We start from the raw sequence: 20,152 nt of genomic DNA on the forward strand, positions 1-20,152 counted from the left end.
ATTCATTAAATAGAATACGTTATATTTACAAACCGACGAACTGTGATAAAGTACTTAGCGTAGAACGTTTTCTTCCCTACCTACCAACCAACCAACCAGAACAACTAACACGATGGTGCCAACATCTCAAATCAAAGTGCTGAAGGCACTGCAGTTGTTCGGTATTGCATACCATTTGAGAATGTCCTCTTTTCAAAACTAAATTATTGCGCTCAAATCGACAGTTTCAATAGAACACACCATATGTTGTAAACTTATGCTCGAAGACCACGATACTTGTTAATGTTGTATCGAAAGACTACGGTCGGACGGATGAAATTCGTTGAATTTCATCATTGGCATATTTTAACGAACGATATAATAATGGATTTGTTAAATTTATACCTCATAACTCCATATAAAACACGTGAATTGGAAAAATAACATATTATGCATTTTGATCTGGGATTCCATAATTATTTCAAGTACAACGAATATACAAATATGTCTAAATTAATAAAAAAAATCAATACATAAATATCCAATATTATATTTACTACGCTATTAATGTACATTCTTATAAAAATTAGTTTTTTAGTGTTTTCGTTACTATAGTCGTACGTTTAACAAAATCATCGTATCGTATTAATCCTTTGCATGCTGGGAAATTTGTCGTCTGCTAAAATGTCGTCTGCTGAATTTATAAAATTAGTATTTTCTTTTTTTTTTTTCAAAGAATAATAGAAGAATAGCAAAAAGTTTGGATCCTGATGAGACGCATCATCAGGATCCAAAACTGTTTGCAAAGGCCTTCAAAATTCGGTTCCAGCACTGAAAGAGTTAACATAGTGGTCGATTTGTTTTAGATTCAAAATAGGAAGGAAAATCCCATCACACTATAAGCCAATTTACAACCCTTTCTCGTAAAATAAATGTACGTTAAATTTTGCCGTGGCTGTTTCATCGAATGCCTCGCTGTCATTTGGTTTTGAACCATCAGTCCATCGTTGATTGATCGCTTTACATGTCCGCAATTGTTGTTTTATATGGGTGTTGTTGTTTGCACTGTATAACGAAGTTTATAGCGAACCATGTTCAATTAGTAAATCAATGTGATCACCATGCAGTCTTTAAACGGTCGACATCATTTTGACGAACTCTGAAATGATAAGAAAATACATAGATTAAATAGCTTTGACACATTTTGACAAACTAGTATTTAAAAACAAGAGCTGTCAGAAGACAGCGCGCTCGACTATTCGAGTGCTTGACAGTATAACGTAAGCCATCATGGGGAAATTGTTCATATTCAATAAAGTCAAGGTAATATAGTCATATTCAAAGTGGAAGAGGACCATAATTGAAACATATTGATCGCTTGTGTTTAAAGAAGTTGTACTTTATAGACGATTCTGAGTTCACGTATATTTTCCACAATCTATTGATTATTTGTAATGACATAAAAAAAGTAATATGATTTTATGTCAAGTTTGATAGCAATAGCTTAGGTGGGATGGTCCCTCAAAAATGAAATAAATATTATTTTTTTTTACAATGTTTCAAAAAAATCTTTTTGGGTGGGGTGGTGGAGAGGGGGTCTAATGTGGAGGGGGTGGTCATTTATTAGATATCTTTTTAAAAAATAAGAAAAAAAAGGAAAAAATATTATTATTATTTTAATTTTTTGGGGGGTGGGTGGGGGGTTCTGTGATGGGGATTGGGGATAGTTTGGGTAGAGTCCATTGTGGTATGTCAGGTAAGTGTTGTTTTGTCGAAGTATGAATCAAATCTGATCACAAATAAAGAAGTTATGGCAATTTAAGCAACATTTATTAATTTTACCTTGAGAGTAAAGGTCATTCAAGGTTAAGGTCAAATTCAACTTGCCAGGTTCAGTACCCTCATGAAAATAAGAAAGTATTTAAAGTTCGAAAGCAATAGCCTTGATACTGTAGAAGTAAAGTGGATCTAAAAAAAATAAATAAAATATTCATAGTGACTTAGTAAAAAAAGGGCCATAATCCGTTAAAATGCCAACAAGAGATATTCAACTGTTCCTGTACAGTCCCCTTAATGATAGATAGCGGGCGTTCCAAGTCTGAGAGTAATTATATTTCTGATACATTAGGACCTAAAATGGACCAACACACAAAACTAAACCAAATGTTCAATTATCTAAATATAACAGGGGCAATAATTCTGTCAAATGCCAGTCAGTAACATGACTTTGCCTGCACAGTCCCCTTATTACAGTTAGTAAGTGTTACACGTTCGAAAGCAATGGCTAATGATACTTTTAGGAATAAAGTGGAGCTAAACACAAAACTAAACAAAATTTTCCCTTTTTTAAGTGAAAAAGGGCCATAATCCTTCCAAAAAACTTGATACAGTCGTCTGCTCTTGTTTATAGGTTGGGGTCATGCTGGTAACGAAGTATGCAAAATATTAAAGCAATATGTCAAGGGATATAGAAAATATTTGAGGTGGTACCGCACTTTAACATAGATTTATAAAAAATATGGATATTTTAAGTGAAAAAAGGCCAATAATTCTTACAATATGCTTGATACAGTTGTCTGCTCTTGTTTTTAGATTGGTGTCATGTTGGTTAAGAAGTATGCAAAATATAAAAGCAATATGACAAGGTACATAGAAAATATTTGAGGTGGTTCGCAAACTTTTACATAGATTAATCAAAAATATGAAAAATCTAAGTGGAAAAAGGGCCATAATTTTTCAAAATGCTTGATACAGTTGTCTGCTCTTGTTTATAGGTTGGGGTCATGTTGGTAAAGAAGTATGCAAAATATAAAAGCAATATGTCAAGGGACATTGAAAGTATTTGAGGTGGTACACAAACTTTAACATTGTCCAACGGGAACGCCGACGCCGGGTTGAGTAGGATAGCTCCACTATATATATATATAAAACAGTCGACTAAAAATAAATAAATTGAAAGCATCACATTGTTTGTATATTTAAAAACATGCATTTTGTATTTAAAGATGGTCTGTCCTGTCGGCAAAGTAAATATCTAGAAACATAAGGCTACTATAAATAACATTCTACTATTTTTTATTGTATTGTAGTGTAAGTTTTTAGCTCACCTGATTGCTCAGGTGAGCTTTTGTGACCAGTCTTTGTCCGTCGTACGTCCGTTCGTCCGTCGATCCGTCCGTAAACATTTGTTCGTAAACACTCTAGAGGCCATATTTATTGTCCGATATTCATGAAACTTAGTAAGAAGCTTCGTCCCAATGAAATCTCGGTCGAGTTCGAAACTGGGTCGTGCCGGGTCGAAAACTAGGTCACTAGGTCAAAAAAAAGAAAACACTTGTTAACACTGTAGAAGTCACATTTCATGCCCAATCTTCATGTAACTTTGTTAAAATGTTTGTCTTAATGATATGTTGGTTGAGTTCAAAAGTGGTTCCAGTCCGTTGAAAAACATGGCCGCCAGTGGCGAGGCAGTTTTCCTTATTTGGCCATAGAGAAACCTTTCAAACACTCCGGAAGTCACAATTTTTGCCCAATCATCATGAAAGTTGGTCAAAACATTGGTTTTCATTGACTTCTCGGACGAGTTCGAAAATGGTCCAGATCGGTGAAAAAACATGGCCGCCAGTGGGCGGGGCATTTTTCTCTATATTTATATAGTGAAAACATGTCAACACTCTAGAAGTCACATGTTTTGCCCAATTTTCATGAAATTTGGTCAGAACATTTGTTTCCATGATACGAAAGTTGAGTTGGAAAATGGTTCCGGTCAGTTGAATAACATGGCTGCCGGGGGGGCAGTTTTCTTATATTTATATAGTAAAAAAAGGCGTGTGAACACTCTAGAAGTCACATTTTTTTGCCCAATCATCATGAAACTTTGTGAATAGATTTGTTTTATATATATCTCAGATGAGTTTGCAAATGGTCCCGATGGGTCAATAAACATGGCTGCCAGTGGGGTGGGGCAGTTTTCCTTATGTGACTATATAGAGAGAAACCTTGTGGTCGAACACTATAGAAGTCACATTTTTGCCTAATCATCGTGAAACTTAGTCAATACATTGATTTTATTGATTTCTTGAACAAGTTGGAAAATGACTTAGATCGGTGAAACACACTTTTTAGGATTGGTCTTTGTCCGCTGTCCGTCCGTCCACATTGGTTTTGTTAACGCTCTAGCATTCACATTTCTCATGCATTCTTTATCAAAGTTGCTGAAAGATCTCAGTCAAGTTTGATGATGAGCAAAATCACATAATTAATGCCATAATTATTGCCCTTAGATTGTCCAGATTTTCATAATATTATACAAAATCCTTGTAAGCAAAGTTTGATGTTTGGGGGGTCAACTCAAAATATAGGTCACCATTTCAAATCTTACAAAAACAAAAACACTCCGTACGCCAGAGTTTTGGTTCAATAATGATGAAACTTGACCAGGATGTTTGTCTGGTCAATATCTATGTCATGTTTGACATCAGGTAAAGATTGAACGAACCGACTCCTCTCAGGTGAGCGAACTAGGGCCATCTTGGCCCTCTTGTTAATATTTGTATTGCACTACATTCACAATTGATTTGCAGCTAATTTATAGTAGTTTTCTAAGGTAAACCTTTAAAACATTGAAAATTTGCATTTATCTGTACACTAGTCTTTTTATTATAACTAGAAGCAATAGGTTGACTGTATCACGGCTGAATATGTGTTCTTGGGAATAGTACCTTACAACGACGTTACATTCACCATGAGCGCTTTCAAAGATGTACGCGGGTCGCCGTGTTGTAGTGGACATGGTGTCCGCCTAGCGACCGGGAGGTCACGGGTTCGATCCACACTGTGGGAGCGATCTCTCCCATAGAAACCAAGTACTGGTTATAGTTCACGTAAACGGACTCGAGAGCGTTTCCAATAAGTTTAAGGCTTTACAAAAGATGTAAATTGTAATCGACATGAATAATACACTTAACCTGGAAGTTGACAACGGTCGGACGCCTTTCCCGAAAGATGAACGGGATTGATAACAACGATATAAATTACACCCGACAACAAATGGCCAACTAACTTTCACCAATCGAACACTAACCCTGAAAGATGACAACCACAATGACGAAGCCAACCACGATGGTTAAACGTAACGATAACATTAGTACTTTCTAACTGAATGCTGTCAACGGCAACGACCAACCTAATAGCGATGGGTCAATTAAACAAAAGCTAATGTACATTCACCTCGAATGTGTAAGCTATTGATGAACAATTTATACGAAAACGATGATATCACTAAAATGAATACTTTTTGACATTTATCCCGGAAGATTAAATGGATGAAACACCTGCCTGACAACCGTGCGGGCCGCGTTCTGGAATAACTTTGCTTAAAGGAGCTTTTTCACAGATATTGGCATGTGTTGAAGTTTGCCATTAGATGCATTAAATTGATACATGTTAACATTGAATCTAAAAAGCTCCAGTAAAAAAAAAACAAGAATAAATTTAAGGAAAGAAAAAAGTAACCCTCGACGGGGCTCGAACCACTGACCCCTGGAGTATAATAGTAAAGCTTAGACCACTCGACCATCAGTGCTCATACAATGACTGAAGTATTGTATTCTTTATATAAGCAATCCTCGTAGTATCACAAAATATAACGACAACAACAGAACTCTCCAAATTATTCAGTCTTTACGCGTTGCAACGCTGTATAATTTTCAGGGTTTTAAATCGTCAAAAGATGACATAATTTATATTTTAGAATATGGTACATGTTAAGTATTACTGTTTCCTCTCAAATATCATAACTACAACGAAAATTTGCGAATCTGAAACATTTTTTTAAATATTTGTCAATTTACCAAAACGTGACAAGGCCCCTTTAATGCGGGCTGCACAAGCTAATCTGGGACGACATTTTATGCACGTGCATTTAGCCTTGATTTTCCGGACTAATGCTCGCACCATCTGAGTCATTTTTGTAGGCACGAATGATATTAATATCCAACGTAATCCACGCATACATCAAGCGTCCAGATAAATCCAGATTTTCCACAAATGGGGAGTAGACTATTCTGTGAATTAAGCTCTAACTTGACACTTCGCCACAGTATTGTCTACTACCCATTTGTGGAAAATCTTGATTTATCTGAAAGCTGGATGTATGCGTGGATTACGTTGGATATTAATATCATTCGCGCCTACAAAATTGCCAAGTGACAAAGGCCGACTCACCCTGAAAGCTGACGACCCCGTCCCCGTCTATATCGCATTCCCTCATCATCTCGCGGATTTGATCGTCCGTCAGTCTCTCCCCCAATTGTTCCATCGCCTCCTTGAGCTCAGACGCTGCAACCACAAGGGCCCAGTATCATTAACATTCTCAAGTTTTTAGCTCAACATAGAAGATAAATTTGAGTTTCCACTCAGCTAAGTAAAGAATTCAAAATGTGTGTCACTTCACGAATAATCTCAATTCTCAGCTGCAGGAATATGAACATATTTCTCCTCAAAGTAAGAGTTGGGACAGGTTTAACCTAAATAAACTTATGTGCGCACTACATTAAGATGATAACATTCTTCTTAATACCTGTAAAAAATCTCAAAAATTTCAAAATATCGACTTTAGTATTTATATGAAACTAGGCCAAGGTGTAAGAGTACGCTACGAAACCTGAATCAAATATAAGTCGCGCTGTTAGAAAACCGGACTGAATGGATGTGAGTAAAGTTTCGTCCATGATATTAGCATGTGCATTCCACACAAGCTTATGAGAGAAGATACTCATCGTGTTATTTTTCGCTTAGATGAAGTACATATATAACCCAGTTAAAGCGGAAAGTGCCGTCTCTAATGAGCCTGTGCGGACTGCACCGGCTAATGAGGGACGACACTTTCCGCTCATGCTTTAAAATCAGACGCTGCAACCACATTAACCAGATGGTTACGTGTAAACAACCGGTAATACATGCAGACAACGCACGATTGAATGGTTTCCTGTTTTGTATGGTCAGTTTTGTTCGTATTTTGTATGCGTTACATAGATTCATCAGCACGCGACGAACCGTTTATTCAATAATATTAAATAATTTTATAATAATATGAGATTCGGTCCGGGAAAACAGTGCTCTTTGCATGCCCTAAAAAGTGTCGTCGCAGACTAGCATTTGCAGTCCATCCAGGCGAAACTTTCCGCCTTTATGGAAATATTTCGTTTCAAGGAAGTTTATTCTAAACGAAATTTCATTTTATGCGGAAAGTGTCCTCCCTGATAACTGCTCAGGCTAATCTGGGAAGACACTTTACGCACATGCTTTAGGCCCTGTTTTACCAGAACGAGGCTCATATAGTAACACGGTCAATACTTTGCGGTTAATAAATGGTACTCAGCCCGGGTACACACATTTTAAGTTATACATTAACCCATTTATGCCTAGCGTCTAGAAAAAAGGCCTTGGCAAACAGCGTAGACCCAGATGAGACGCCGCACGATGCGTCGTCTCATCAGGGTCTGCGCTGTTTGCTTAACGGAATTTCTGTAAGAAATATTCTAAATATAGAAATTTATATACTAGACATCCCTTAATTTGGAAATAAATTGATCCAATTTAGAAGGATGGAAGAGTCCACTAGGCATAAAAGGGTTAAATTTTCATAAAATGTTTTATTCAACAAAACTCTTCTACATTTATATTGCTATTGCTGTTGCATTCATTTGTTACGGATCATAACAACACAAATACGTACTGGGTATTAGTACTACAGATTCACGTTGCTAGCTTTTGCATTTGGGTAGAAATCCGGACAAATCATATTCGGGATACAAAAAGAATGTTCTTAAGAAATTGTATCCGTTCCACTATTGCCTGGATATAATGTTGGAAAAAGTACGTTTAATAACGACGTTTAATACATGTATTGGCCTGCCAAGATGGGCAGCTTTCAAAAATCAAACAAAACTTGAGGTTGTTACAGTTATGACGAATGCCCCCATCGTCGCACGCAGTTAATGTAGCAAGTTGCAATAATCAAAGACATTCAAAGCAAAACAGGGATATAACTTCAGCAATTGCTAACGGAGGGCCCTCAACAATACACATGAGCGAGAGGACATCATGGGGAACAGAGCAGGCAATGAATGCCGTGCGTTGAAAAGTGCACTAGTGCCCCGACGGTCAAGTTTGTGTCCTCAGACTAACAGACGTAAGCTTAACCCTTTGCATGCTGGGAAATTTGTCGTCTGCTAAAATGTCTTCTGCTGAATTTCTAAAATTAGCATTTTCTTCGATTTTTTTTTCAAAGAATACTATCAGAATAGAAAACAGTTTGGATCCTGATGAGACGCCACGTTCTGTGGCGTCTCATCTGGATCCAAACTGTTTGCAAAGGCCTTCAACATTCGGTTCCCGCACTGAAAGGGTTAAACAAACGAGGATTCAGAACACTTCATTTGTTTGATTGTCTCTAACTCATTAATACAGCACACGGTTTGGTCGTTGTCGGCTCGGGTACTTCTTAAAAGTATCCAGGGTACTCTTAAGTATACTATAAAATACACGGGGCACGGAAAATAAGCTTAAACGTACCCGATCATACTCCGAGGCACATTTTCGGCGTAACTGTTTAACCCACCTTTTCACCTTAGGTGACCTTTGCAAGCGTCCAATGAAATATTAGTAAAAATATTCTGACAGTAGGCCAGAAACTTTTCGAATTAGAAAACGTGTAATCTACAAACAGTTATCACATTTACATTAATATGTAATTCCAATGAGGTTTTATTTGGTGAAGTATGGGGTATAAAAAGGGATCCTACAGTAAGTTTTGCACCGATGTGAAATTCGTGTTCAGCATGAAACAATTTTATCTCTAATGAAAAGGCTAGAGGTGTTGAACAGTTTCACATTAAACTCTCGACATTATTACACTGCGAGTGTTCCCTTATATTTAGCAGATTGTCAGCGCCAGAGCATTTGTACTTAAAGCTTTGTTCTAATATTTAGTAATTACTACCATATTGCATTCTGTGCAGTATATTTTAGATCATAAAAGTATTGTTTTCCCTATCCTGATATTTGTTTTGACCGAAATATTTTTAATTGTTTTCGAATTTATCGTGCCACTGGTACGTTTGGAATATATCTAAGAGTATCCAAGGTACTTTGAAGAAGTACCTGAGCCGACATTAATCGGGCCTAACCAATTAATATATTAATCAATACCTTGAATAGTTCCATTGCCGTCTTTGTCAAAGTGATTGAATGCTGCTCTTAATTCATCCTCACTTGCCTTCTTTCCCATGGCTTTTATGAATTCCGGAAACTCAATTGTGCCATTACCTATAATAATAAAATGTTTTATTTAGCTTTGTTAACGTAAAATTTATCCCACCGAACCATTCATGACCTAAGACAGTTTTTAAATCTAGCCTTTGTAGTAAGGCAAAAAACCACCACAACAAATCTAACCAACATTTATAGAAATGTTACCCAACATACGCGTTTCGTGGAAACTGGTATGTAATATTTATTATTTATCTGCCCAAATTCATTGTTTTGTACGAGTATTCATACATGTAATAATTTGGCATGTATTTTCGTCGGATGATACTTATGTTGGCGTTGTTTTGTGGTCAATCCCAAGCATGACAATGTATTATGCAAAATCCGAATAAAGTGTTTTGAAACCGGAGAATGGCATTCTATAAAACATAATGACAATTGAAAACACTTTAAACCGGAAGTATGGCAATTTTGTGAGCTACTTCACCGCGTAAGTGTCTGTGCCGGTCTTGGAAATTATAGGGATATAAAAACCTTATGCAACAATAAATTTGAGTCGCGTTCTGAGAAAACTGGGCATAATGCATGTGCGTAAAGTGTCGTCCCAGATTAATCTGTGCAGTCCACACAGGCTAATCAGCGACGACACTTTCCGCCTAAATTGGATTTTTGCTAAGAAGAGACTTCATTTAAGCGAAAAAAAGCGGAAAGTGTTATCCCTGATTAGCCTGTGTGGACTGCACAGGCTAATCTGTGACGACACTTTACGCACATACATTATGCCCAGTTTTCTCAGAACACGACTCAATTACAGTTTGATGAGCAATTTTCCATTCCAGTCAACTTCTTACGCAGGAGTGATGCTATAGAACAAATGACATGCAGGGCACGCCAACTAATGTAACTAATGGAATAGTATTTAGCCACATGAAGATATAATACCTTACCGATTAATTCTTGTTTATCAATCTTTAAGTTTATCGTACCAAACACAAGACAGCAAGCATATAGACCTCACCAACACTGACCTTATACTTTTTGGGATATTAATGTTCGTAGATTTCCACGCAAATTCCTCATTTTTCAAAAATCAGAAATCCGCGAATTTACGTATTGACATTTTTAACCACCAACTTTAACCCATATATGCCTAGTGGACTCTCCCATCCTCCTAAACTGGATCAATTTATTTCCAAAATTAGGGATGTTTAGTATATTTTTGTCTATATTAAGAATATTTCTTTCAGAAATTTCCTTTCAGCAAAAGACAGCGAAAACCCTGATGAGACGCCGCATGATGCGGCGTCTCATCTGGGTCTACGCTGTTTGCCAAGGCCTTTTTCTAGACGCTAGGCATAAATGGGTTAATGACGACGAATATAAATGAGCCGCGCTCTGTGAAAAGGGGGTTTAATGCACGTGCGTAAAGTGTCGTCACAGAAGTCCGCACAGGCTAATCAGGGACGACACTTTCCGCCTAAACTTGATTTTTGCTAAGAAGAGAATGTATTGAAACGAAAAATATCATAAAAGCACATGCATTAAACCCCGTTTTCACAGAGCACGCTCAAATGAGACACGTTCTGAGAAAATTGGGCTTAATGCATGTGCGTAAAGTGTCATCGCAGATTAGTCTGTGTAGTCCGCACAGGCTAATCAGGGACGACACTTTCCGTTTAAACATGATTTTCGGTAAGGAGGGACTTCCTTGATACTAAAAATACCATAAAAACGGAAAGGGTCGTCCCTGATTAGCCTGTGCGGACTGCACAGGTTAATCTGGGATGACACTTTACGCACATGCATTAAGCCCAGTTTTCTCAGAATAGGTCTCACATGATTTTACAATATACGCTTGAATAGTGCTCTTTGTTAACAATCGGTTTTGTTCGTATACGTGTTTCCCACTATTAATGGCAACATACCAAGGCGTTAGTGGGATATATATTTTTCTATGTAACCCGATACGAGTACGAAAACAAATGCATTCATCTAAACAGTACACGCTCTGCTATATATATTATATATGCGAGGTTATGTTAGCGACATTTACAAAGTATGGTAATATTATACGTAGGTGTGTGGCAAATTATTTAAAATAAGAAGTATTGCTGTTAAATATGCCGAATTATGTCATTGTAATGGGGTGGCAATACCGCCTGAGCCAATAACTTAGTTTAAAAATATATTTTACTTCGATTGCATCGAAAGCCTAAGGCTTATATGAAACGCTCTCGATTCCGTTGCATGGGAAATTAACCAGTACTTGTTTATGTTTATGGTGTCTGTGGGGGATCTGAAGATCGCTCCCACCATGGGGATCGAACCCGTAGCCCCCCGGTCGCTAGGCGGATACCATTTCCACTACGCCTCGTCGAGCCGTTTACTTGTGCAGAGGTGATGCACAATTTCGAGATGTATGGGAACGCAATGAGATGAATAACGGTACTTTCTGGAGTCATGCAGATATAATATTTCGAGCATCCCCATGGAAAAAATGGGCTTAAAACATGTGCGTAAGGTGTCTCAATGCGATTCGATAATTCTGCACATTAATTCCAGAACATTAAATTTAATGTTAAATCGCATTAAATTCTAATGGCCGTTGCGTAGTGGATTTGGTTTCCGCCTAGCGACAGAGAGGTCGTTAGTTCGATCCTCACCGTGTGAGCGCTCTTAAGATCTCTCTCAATGACACCAAGCACTGGTTCTAGTCCCAGGAAACGGAATCGAGAGCGCGTCAAATAAGCCTTAGTCTTTCGATTCAATCGAGCTAAAATAAATAGGTATAAAACTAAAAAACAACAACACTAAAACTATATCCAGAATGCGGCCCGTACCATCAGAGTCCATTTCGTTGATCATGTCCCTCAGCTCTTCGTTGGTCGGGTGCTGCCCGAGCTGCTTCATGACGGCGCCGAGCTCTACGGTGGTGATGCAGCCGTCGCCGTCTTTGTCGAACATGTTAAACGCCTCCTTAAACTCTGGGAAATATTTGTTGAATGATTTAATCCATTACCCCGTATAAACGCATTTTGACCCATTTGAAGTCCTTAAGAAAAACAAATTAAATTTAAGTCCTATCTTAGTATATTAAAGTTTGAAAGACTTCGTTTCCAACCCTTAGATAATGATAAGTAGCAAACAGCAAAACACCTGAACAGACTGCGAGTCACAGATGTATTTTCTCTATTAAAACGTTGGGGCACACATATCTACAAATAAAAATACACATTCATATATCCCATACAATTGATACATTTGTAGAAAGCTCAATTTGCAAATCATTTCGAAATAAGCATAGCGATCATAAATCATTACCCTTCACTTGCTCTTCTGTTAGATGATCCGTCTGAAATATTATAAAGAACGAGGTATCAAATACGTGTATAGAAGCTTATCTGATTCTCTGCCATATAATTCGGGTCCCGTATTTACCAACCCATTCATAGACTTAAGAATAAAACACTTCACTTAAAACAAAATAAAACGTCCACTGTTTGAATTTATCAAAATTGAAACAGTTCTTGGATAATCGAATATAAAGAATATACATTATTCTTATACTTAAGTCAAAAATTGCTGTGTTTAATACGACCCTGTGGTGTTGGTGCATATTGAGTTTCTGTTTTAAAATTCTATTTTTAACCCATTTATGCCTAGCGTCTAGAAAAAAGGCCTTGGCAAACAGCGTAGACCCAGATGAGACGCCGCATAATGCGGCGTCTCATCAGGGTCTGCGCGTTTTGCTTCAAGGAATTTCTGTAAGAAATATTCTTAATATAGAAATAAATATACTGGACATCCCTAATTTTGGAAATAAATTGATTCAATTAAGAAGGATGGGATAGTCCACTAGTCATAAATGGGCTAAAGAAATATTTTCAACCGATCAACTGTGAACCTTGCCCAAGCACCGAAGACCTTGCAAATACAAAAAATCTTAAAAACCCTTTTCACGGTCGTGACGAATACTTCCCATCGCCGCATGTTGTATTTATGTACCAAAATGAAAATACTGATAGAAAATAATCAGGTTGCAGGATCACGTGACTTTGTCGGGTTTCAATGAAACCTTTATGGATGTAAACACACCGGTAAGTGTTTTTTCCAATGAACTTTTAAAAACAATTTTTCATAAGAGTTTTAACAAGTGCATACAAGACAGAATTTTCCGCTGCTTATGGCAATTTGTAATACATCCGAATTACTTTATTTAATAAACCTGTGTTCTTTTCAGAAATGCCACGTGTTTTGCACGGTTATGCTTCACGCAACGTGAAATTTTGCCACCGATTTCAGACGCATTCAATGATTGATTCTTATACCTTAAGATATCAGAACAAACTGCAAGAAAAACTGTCTTTTATGCATTCAAGAGTTTTGCAAATAGATTTCAATATCTTGAGATATTTGCAAAAAATAAAATCTTAACGGTGTGTTTTCATTATTAAAACCCCTGAAAACCCCGATCATTCTGCACCCTGATTATGTTCAGTTGAATAAGTGACTTAAGAAATGTTTAACGTAGGATAATAAAACATTGTACAATTTCATGTCAAACTGAAAATTACAAACGTTTTAATTTCGTAAGTTGGAAGTTGACAGATAGAACCGACGCAAGATCGGAAGGACGGACGGTTGGTGTGCATGGTGAATCATCCAGCTCACCCCTTTCCGGAGATAAAATTACATGTATACAGCTAAGTGCCTTTCCAGCTTACACTTGTAACAGTAAACTCATGCGAAAGACGACTTAAAAGAGTATTGTCAAAGGAAAAAGATTTTATTGCAACGAGAAGCATTGTCATGAGTTTCTTTGATTGTAGGAAGAATGTTATGCGGAGTTTCTGAAAAAAAAAGTCGAAATGGAAATATAATTCGTTTCGTGTATCTATATGGTAATTTGTTTTTATGGGATTTTGATTATCGATGCTTTTATTTGAAAATTGCAAATTGAAAACCTCCATTAATCCTTTCAGATTTATGGTTGAATGGTTGCGTCGGGATAAATGTTTAAATTGGGAATGTGAAGCTCGTCTGTTATGTTTTGATATCTGCATGCTACGTTTAGTTGTTGAAATAATCCATTAAATAATGTATTACATCTTTAATGAATGAATAACCCATGAAAACAACATGAAAACATAACATAGACTTGTATTCAAATATAAAAAATACATATACAAATAGTTTCCCTGATTTGCATAAAACCGTTGAGTAGTTTAATTGTAATAAAAAGAAAAAGATTTTTTTTATTACTATAACATATAGCCTTCTTTCCTATTGTTTCATCCATTCATATAGATTCATCCACCCCCTGATTTTGGTAATTACGACATATTTCTGATAAAACTTAAGTTATTTATGCTAATTTAAAAATATCGATAACATAGATGTTGTATTTTGGTTCAAAACATGTGAATTTTGTTGTTTTTTAGGGAAAAATAAATTTAGGTAAAAATTAAGTAAAATCGGCTACCCATGCTGTGTAAATACCAATAATTCTAAAAATATTCACGTTTTAACAGTATTTTTGTGTTTATTAGTCTATAAGAATGTTTATTCAGTGACTTATATCCAAATTACTTTAAAAGTTTTATGTTTTCCTATAAAAATGTTGTCTGAACAAATTGATAGAAAAGATACCAACAAATCAGTGTTGCTAGGGTGCCCACTTGTAATTGGCCTGTTACTAAGGAAATACCTGCGTTGTAAATTATTTTGCCATTGTTTTGTGGGAGAAGATATAAAATGTTTAATTAAATGTCTCACTTGTGCTGAAAATCTTTTCATTCAGTAGAAAAAGTCAATTTCACTCTTAAGTGGCCGAATATACAGGAAAAGAGCCTACATTATTAAACTACGAGTTTAGTGTTAATTTACATGTATATGTTTTGTTAATAGCTCTGGACCAAGTATGAGATTGGGAGATCCTCGAAACCAGTTTAAGCCCCCAAATCTTTGCATTGACCGGTCCAAGGCGGTGCCCTCAGTTACAACAAAACATCAACAGGAGATGACTCTTATAACTGGATGCAGGGTCACGTGACTTTATGGGGTTCACAAATGGATATAAACGGATGTAAACACACCGGTAAGTGGTGTTTTTTTTCAAATACCTTTTTAAAACATTTTTTTTTTGAGAATTGCACTTACGATTTTTGCAAAAATATTTCAATAACTTGAGATATTTGCAAAAATTAAGTTCTTAACGATGTGTTTTCATTCTGTCCAGCCCGTGTGAACCCCGTTGATTTTTCTGCACCCTGATTGTAGCATTTGGCCCTTTATCTATGGCAAGGAACTAATTGTTTAATAGTATGACACAAAATACATATAATATACATGCTATACCTTTTTTTTAAACACACAATCATTAATACAACTCATATTCACTAGAAATAAAGGTCTATATATATGATCAACTCAATTAAGAAGTCACCAACATCAATAAAACATATTGTACGATATACATGTAATATACTCAATAAAATCAATAGCTGAATGTTCAACATTATCAAAATATTTCATCGACAGCAATATTTGTATACAGTATGATACTTAACGAAATAAATACAAGATAATATTTCTTCTTGAAACGATGATTTGTTGCCCTTAATCCAAATGCTTAACATACTTAATATGTTGTTTTTCAAATGATGAAAGCTCGTTATTTTTCCATTAACGTTTTTGTATAATACATGTTAAATGTTGTTATCTTACAAAGACGAACTTATCAATCCATCAAGACATTATTAGACAAGAGCACCGCCATGCGGGTGCAGACCGCTCATCTATTTTCTTTTTAAAGGTGAAGGGACTCTCAATTTCAATCACAAAGTAGGGAGGGATGGAGTGAAGAGGGGTGTAAAGTGTGGGGGTGCGGACATTTATTACATTATCTTCCAAAAATGCGAAAAAATGCAAAATTGTTTTAAAAAAAATTCGGGGGGTGGGGGGGGGGGGTGGGGGGATTCTTGGGTGCGATGGTTGGACGGTATTTCAAAAATAAAATAATAAAAAATAAATATTTGTGTTTTTTAACCGTTTAACCACTGGGGATGGTTTGGGTGGTGTCTATTGTGGTATGTCAGGTAAGAGTAGTTTTGTCAAAGTATCAATCAAATCCAATCATAAATTAAGAAGTTATGGCAATTTTAGCAAAATTTAATAATTTGACCTTTAGAGTCAAGGTCATTAAAAGGTCAAGGTAAAATCAACTTGCCAGGTACAGTAACCTCATGATAGAATGAAAGTATTTGAAGTTTGAAAGCAATAGCCTTGATACTTTAGAAGTAAAGTTGATCGAAACACAAAATTTAACCATATATTCAAAGTTACAAAGTCAAAAAGGGCCATTATTCAGTAAAAATGACAACCAGAGTTATGCAACTTGTCCTTTTACTGTACCCTTATGATAGTTTGCGAGTGTTCCAAGTATGAAAGGAATATCTATGATACTTTAGGGGTAAAATGGGCCAAAACACAAAACTTAACAAAAGTTCAATTTTCTAAGTATAATGGCCCATAATTCCGTCCAAATGCCAGTCAGAGTAACATAACTTTGCATGCACAGTCCCCTTATGATAGTTAGTAAGTGTTGCAAGTATGAAAGCAATAGCTTTGATAATGTAGGAATAAAGTGGACCTAAACACAAAACTTAACCAAATTTTTCAATTTTCTAAGTATAAAAAGGGCACATAATTCTGTCAAAATGCACGCCAGAGTTATCTAACTTTGCCTACCCAGTCCCCTCATGATAGTTAGTAAGTGTACCAAGTTTGAATGCAATAGCATTGATACTTTCTGAGAAAAGTGGACCTAAACGCAAAACTTAACCGGACGCCGACTCCAACGCCGACGCCGTAGCCAAGGTGATGACAAGAGCGCATTTTTTTTTTCTTCAAAAAATTGATGAGCTAAAAACTACTTTTTCTAATTAAAATCGCACGCAACTCAAATGAGTAGTCAACTTACAAAAATAATCTAAGTCCAGTAAACATAATAGAAACCAAAACATAAAATATATCGCTTTAAAATATATATACATGTGCATTTGCACAACCTCCTAATCCGAGCGCCACCTCCTTAGCATTGGCTCCATATCTTTTTTACAAATGCAAATTTATCTATTAGACCGGCTAGAAGCCGGTGGTTTTTCGCACGCATAAACTTGTGCAGGTTCAAATCAATCGTTTTATGTAATAAGCGATTTAATTAGCTTGGAATTTGCTCGTATCACAGGCAAAAGACATCGATTTGCTTTTACGAATTCTACCATGTCACATCTTATAAAGGTCCTAACGTTTCCAAATGGGTTGTGATTGTACGTTTCTGTACATTTTAAGATATATTTTAATCGCTGAATCGCACTTTTTAAAAATAGTGCGAAATGTGTTGAAAAAACATTTTAAAACTAAACACCACCCTGTAAAATTATCCGTTTAATTTCAAAACATCCGGTCCTTAGCGCCACCTCGGAAGTAGCATTGGCTCATTTATTAATGCAACTAAAAAGAGGCGGTGTGCGTGATTAACGGCCTTGTCACAGTACCGTTTAGTCGTAGCCTCGTCACAATTTATATAAATTTTTTCAAGATACTGCCTATAATATCAGCCTTGCTCAGACGCAACGGGGCTTAGTGCATGTGCGTAAAGTGTCCTCCCAAATTAGGCGGGCTAATCAGGAACGACACTATTCGCTTTTATGAAAGTTAATTAAGAAAGTCTCTTCTAAGCGAAAATCAAGTTTAGGCGGAAAGTGTCCCTGAATATCCTGTGAAGAACTCACAGGCTTATCTAGGACGACACTTTACGCACATTCATTAAACACCGTTTTCCCAAAGCGAGGTTCATGAGATAATGACATAAAGCGTAAAATACACGTAAACAGTTAACATACCATTCTCCCTGATGTTGTAACTTTGCCCTGTATAAATTTCCTTGTTCGGATTTAAATAAACACACTTGCAAGTAAATTGCTAAATATCCACAGATAACACACTTGCAAATAAAAGCTGATAACACACAGCGTTATAGGTTACAAGGTTACAATTGATCGTCTTAAAGCAAAAACTTGCATAAAAACGCGTTTAACACATTTTCGAATTGCAAAAGCAAAGCTAGTTTAAACGCTATGCATCAGTGCTCACGACGTATGTGTTTTCATGGTGAAGTGATATTGCTCTATTTTCCACTCGGGCATATAGATACACATGTCACATGACATAATGAACGTACAAGTGTTCTATAAATAAGTGAAAGCCCTTGAGCGAGTGCACGTTCTAATCTCAACTATTAAAGCGACCTTTTCGCGTTTTGGTAAAGTGACAAAATTGTAAAAAGTTGTTTCAAATTCGCAATTTTTCGTTGTAGTTCTGCTATTTGTGAGGAAACGCTAATACTGAACATTTACCATGCTCTAAAATATCCACTATATGCATCTTTTGACGATTTAAACACCTTAAAATTATAAAGCGCTTCAACGCGAAAAGATTGAATAATTTGGAGAGTTCTGATGTTGTCATTATATCTTGTGACACTGCGAGAATAGCTTATATAAAGAACAAAATACAACACTCAAAACTTTTACTTCAGGGGTCAGCGGTTCGAGCCCAGAAGAGGGTTACCTGTTTTATTTGATTGTATTCGTATTTTTTTTACTGTAGCTTGTTATATCCAATGTTTACATTTATCAATATAATGCATTTAATAACAAACTTCAATAGATGCCAAAATCTGTGAAAAGGTCCCTTTAAAGGCCTTACAAACCTAAATGTAAACGTTAGAAAACTATTAAAGGTACTACAGTACTTAACGTTAAACAGACAACCCTTTAGCGTAAGCTACGTTAACAAGCGTCTAATAGGTGAGAAAAGATACTCCAGTCCTACAAGTAAATGTAAGAACACATGGTTATACTCGCTCTTTATCATAATACTTGAGAAAAGAAGTTACCTGGATACGGAATACCGTTAAGGCCATCGTGGTTACACGTTAAAATCCAGAGGGCGACAATCCGATAGTGCCATAGTACGATGGCGACAATGCGATAGTACGATGGCGACACTACGATAGTACGATGGCGACAAAGCGACAACGCAATAGAACGATGGCGACAATGCGACGCATTGTCGCCCTCGTACTATCGTACTGTCGCCATCGTATTGTTGCACTGTCGAATTGTCGTCACAGAACTGTCGCATTATCGCATTGTCGCCATCGTACTATCACACTGTCGCCATCGTATTTTCGCACTATCGTCATCGTATTATCGCAATATCGCATTGTTGCACTGTCGCCAGCGTACTATCGCATTGTCAACTATCGCCTTTCGGTACACAAACGATTCTAATTGCAGAAACAAATATATGACTTTATAAAGATGTACTTTAAAAGAGGTTACATTTATATTGGTATCAAATTCTTATTTAAATGCGATGGTACGATGACGAAAGTACGATAACGCGATAGTACGATGGCGACATATGACTATCGCATTGGCGCCATCGTAGTGTCGCACTGTCGCATTGTAGTCACCGTACTGTCGTATTGTTGTATGTCGCCATCGTACTATCGCATTGTCGCCATCGGAAAATCGCTTTGTCGCCATTGTACTATCGCACTATCGTATTGTCGCCCTCTGTATTTTAATGTGTAACCACGATGGCCGTAACGGTATTCCGTGCCAGGATCTATTGAACTACTTATATTCTATCAAGAGAGCATACTCCTGTTTGGGATGGGTTAAACTTGTCATAACATGGTCTTATTGTGTTACCTAATTTAACAATTTATCAATTTATTGACCTATGCTCTATCGCAGTGCCTATGGTCTCATAGAGACACTTTAAACGGTTTAAACCAGTTTTTTTAATAAAAGATCATGAGAAAGCT

The 20,152-nt window shown here is 36.6% G+C and overlaps 1 protein-coding gene across 1 annotated transcript; it reads right to left on the minus strand.

The window, feature by feature from the left end:
* Window positions 1–361: 361 nt before the first annotated feature.
* LOC127848658 (calmodulin-like) lies at window positions 362–18,480 on the minus strand. The gene is made up of 6 exons (XM_052381241.1): window positions 18,159–18,480; window positions 12,574–12,604; window positions 12,093–12,236; window positions 9,193–9,309; window positions 6,205–6,318; window positions 362–1,138 (listed from the first exon to the last, which is right to left on the minus strand). The coding sequence occupies exons 1-6, from the start codon at window positions 18,159–18,161 to the stop codon at window positions 1,110–1,112; spliced, it is 438 nt and encodes a 145-aa protein (XP_052237201.1). The 5' UTR covers window positions 18,162–18,480; the 3' UTR covers window positions 362–1,109.
* Between the last annotated feature and the right edge of the window lie 1,672 nt (window positions 18,481–20,152).

Source organism: Dreissena polymorpha, chromosome 10 (genome assembly GCF_020536995.1).
Source record: "Dreissena polymorpha isolate Duluth1 chromosome 10, UMN_Dpol_1.0, whole genome shotgun sequence".
In the NCBI taxonomy this organism is placed as follows: domain Eukaryota; kingdom Metazoa; phylum Mollusca; class Bivalvia; order Myida; family Dreissenidae; genus Dreissena; species Dreissena polymorpha.

Excerpts from the sequence above, each read along its gene's own strand:
- LOC127848658 (XM_052381241.1), bottom strand. Across the intron at positions 9,310-12,092 it reads CAACGAAATGGACTCTGATG|GTAATGGCACAATTGAGTTT; the intron begins GTACGGGCCGCA and ends TTATTATTATAG. Across the intron at positions 1,139-6,204 it reads CGGGGTCGTCAGCTTTCAGG|AGTTCGTCAAAATGATGTCG; the intron begins GTGAGTCGGCCT and ends TTATCATTTCAG.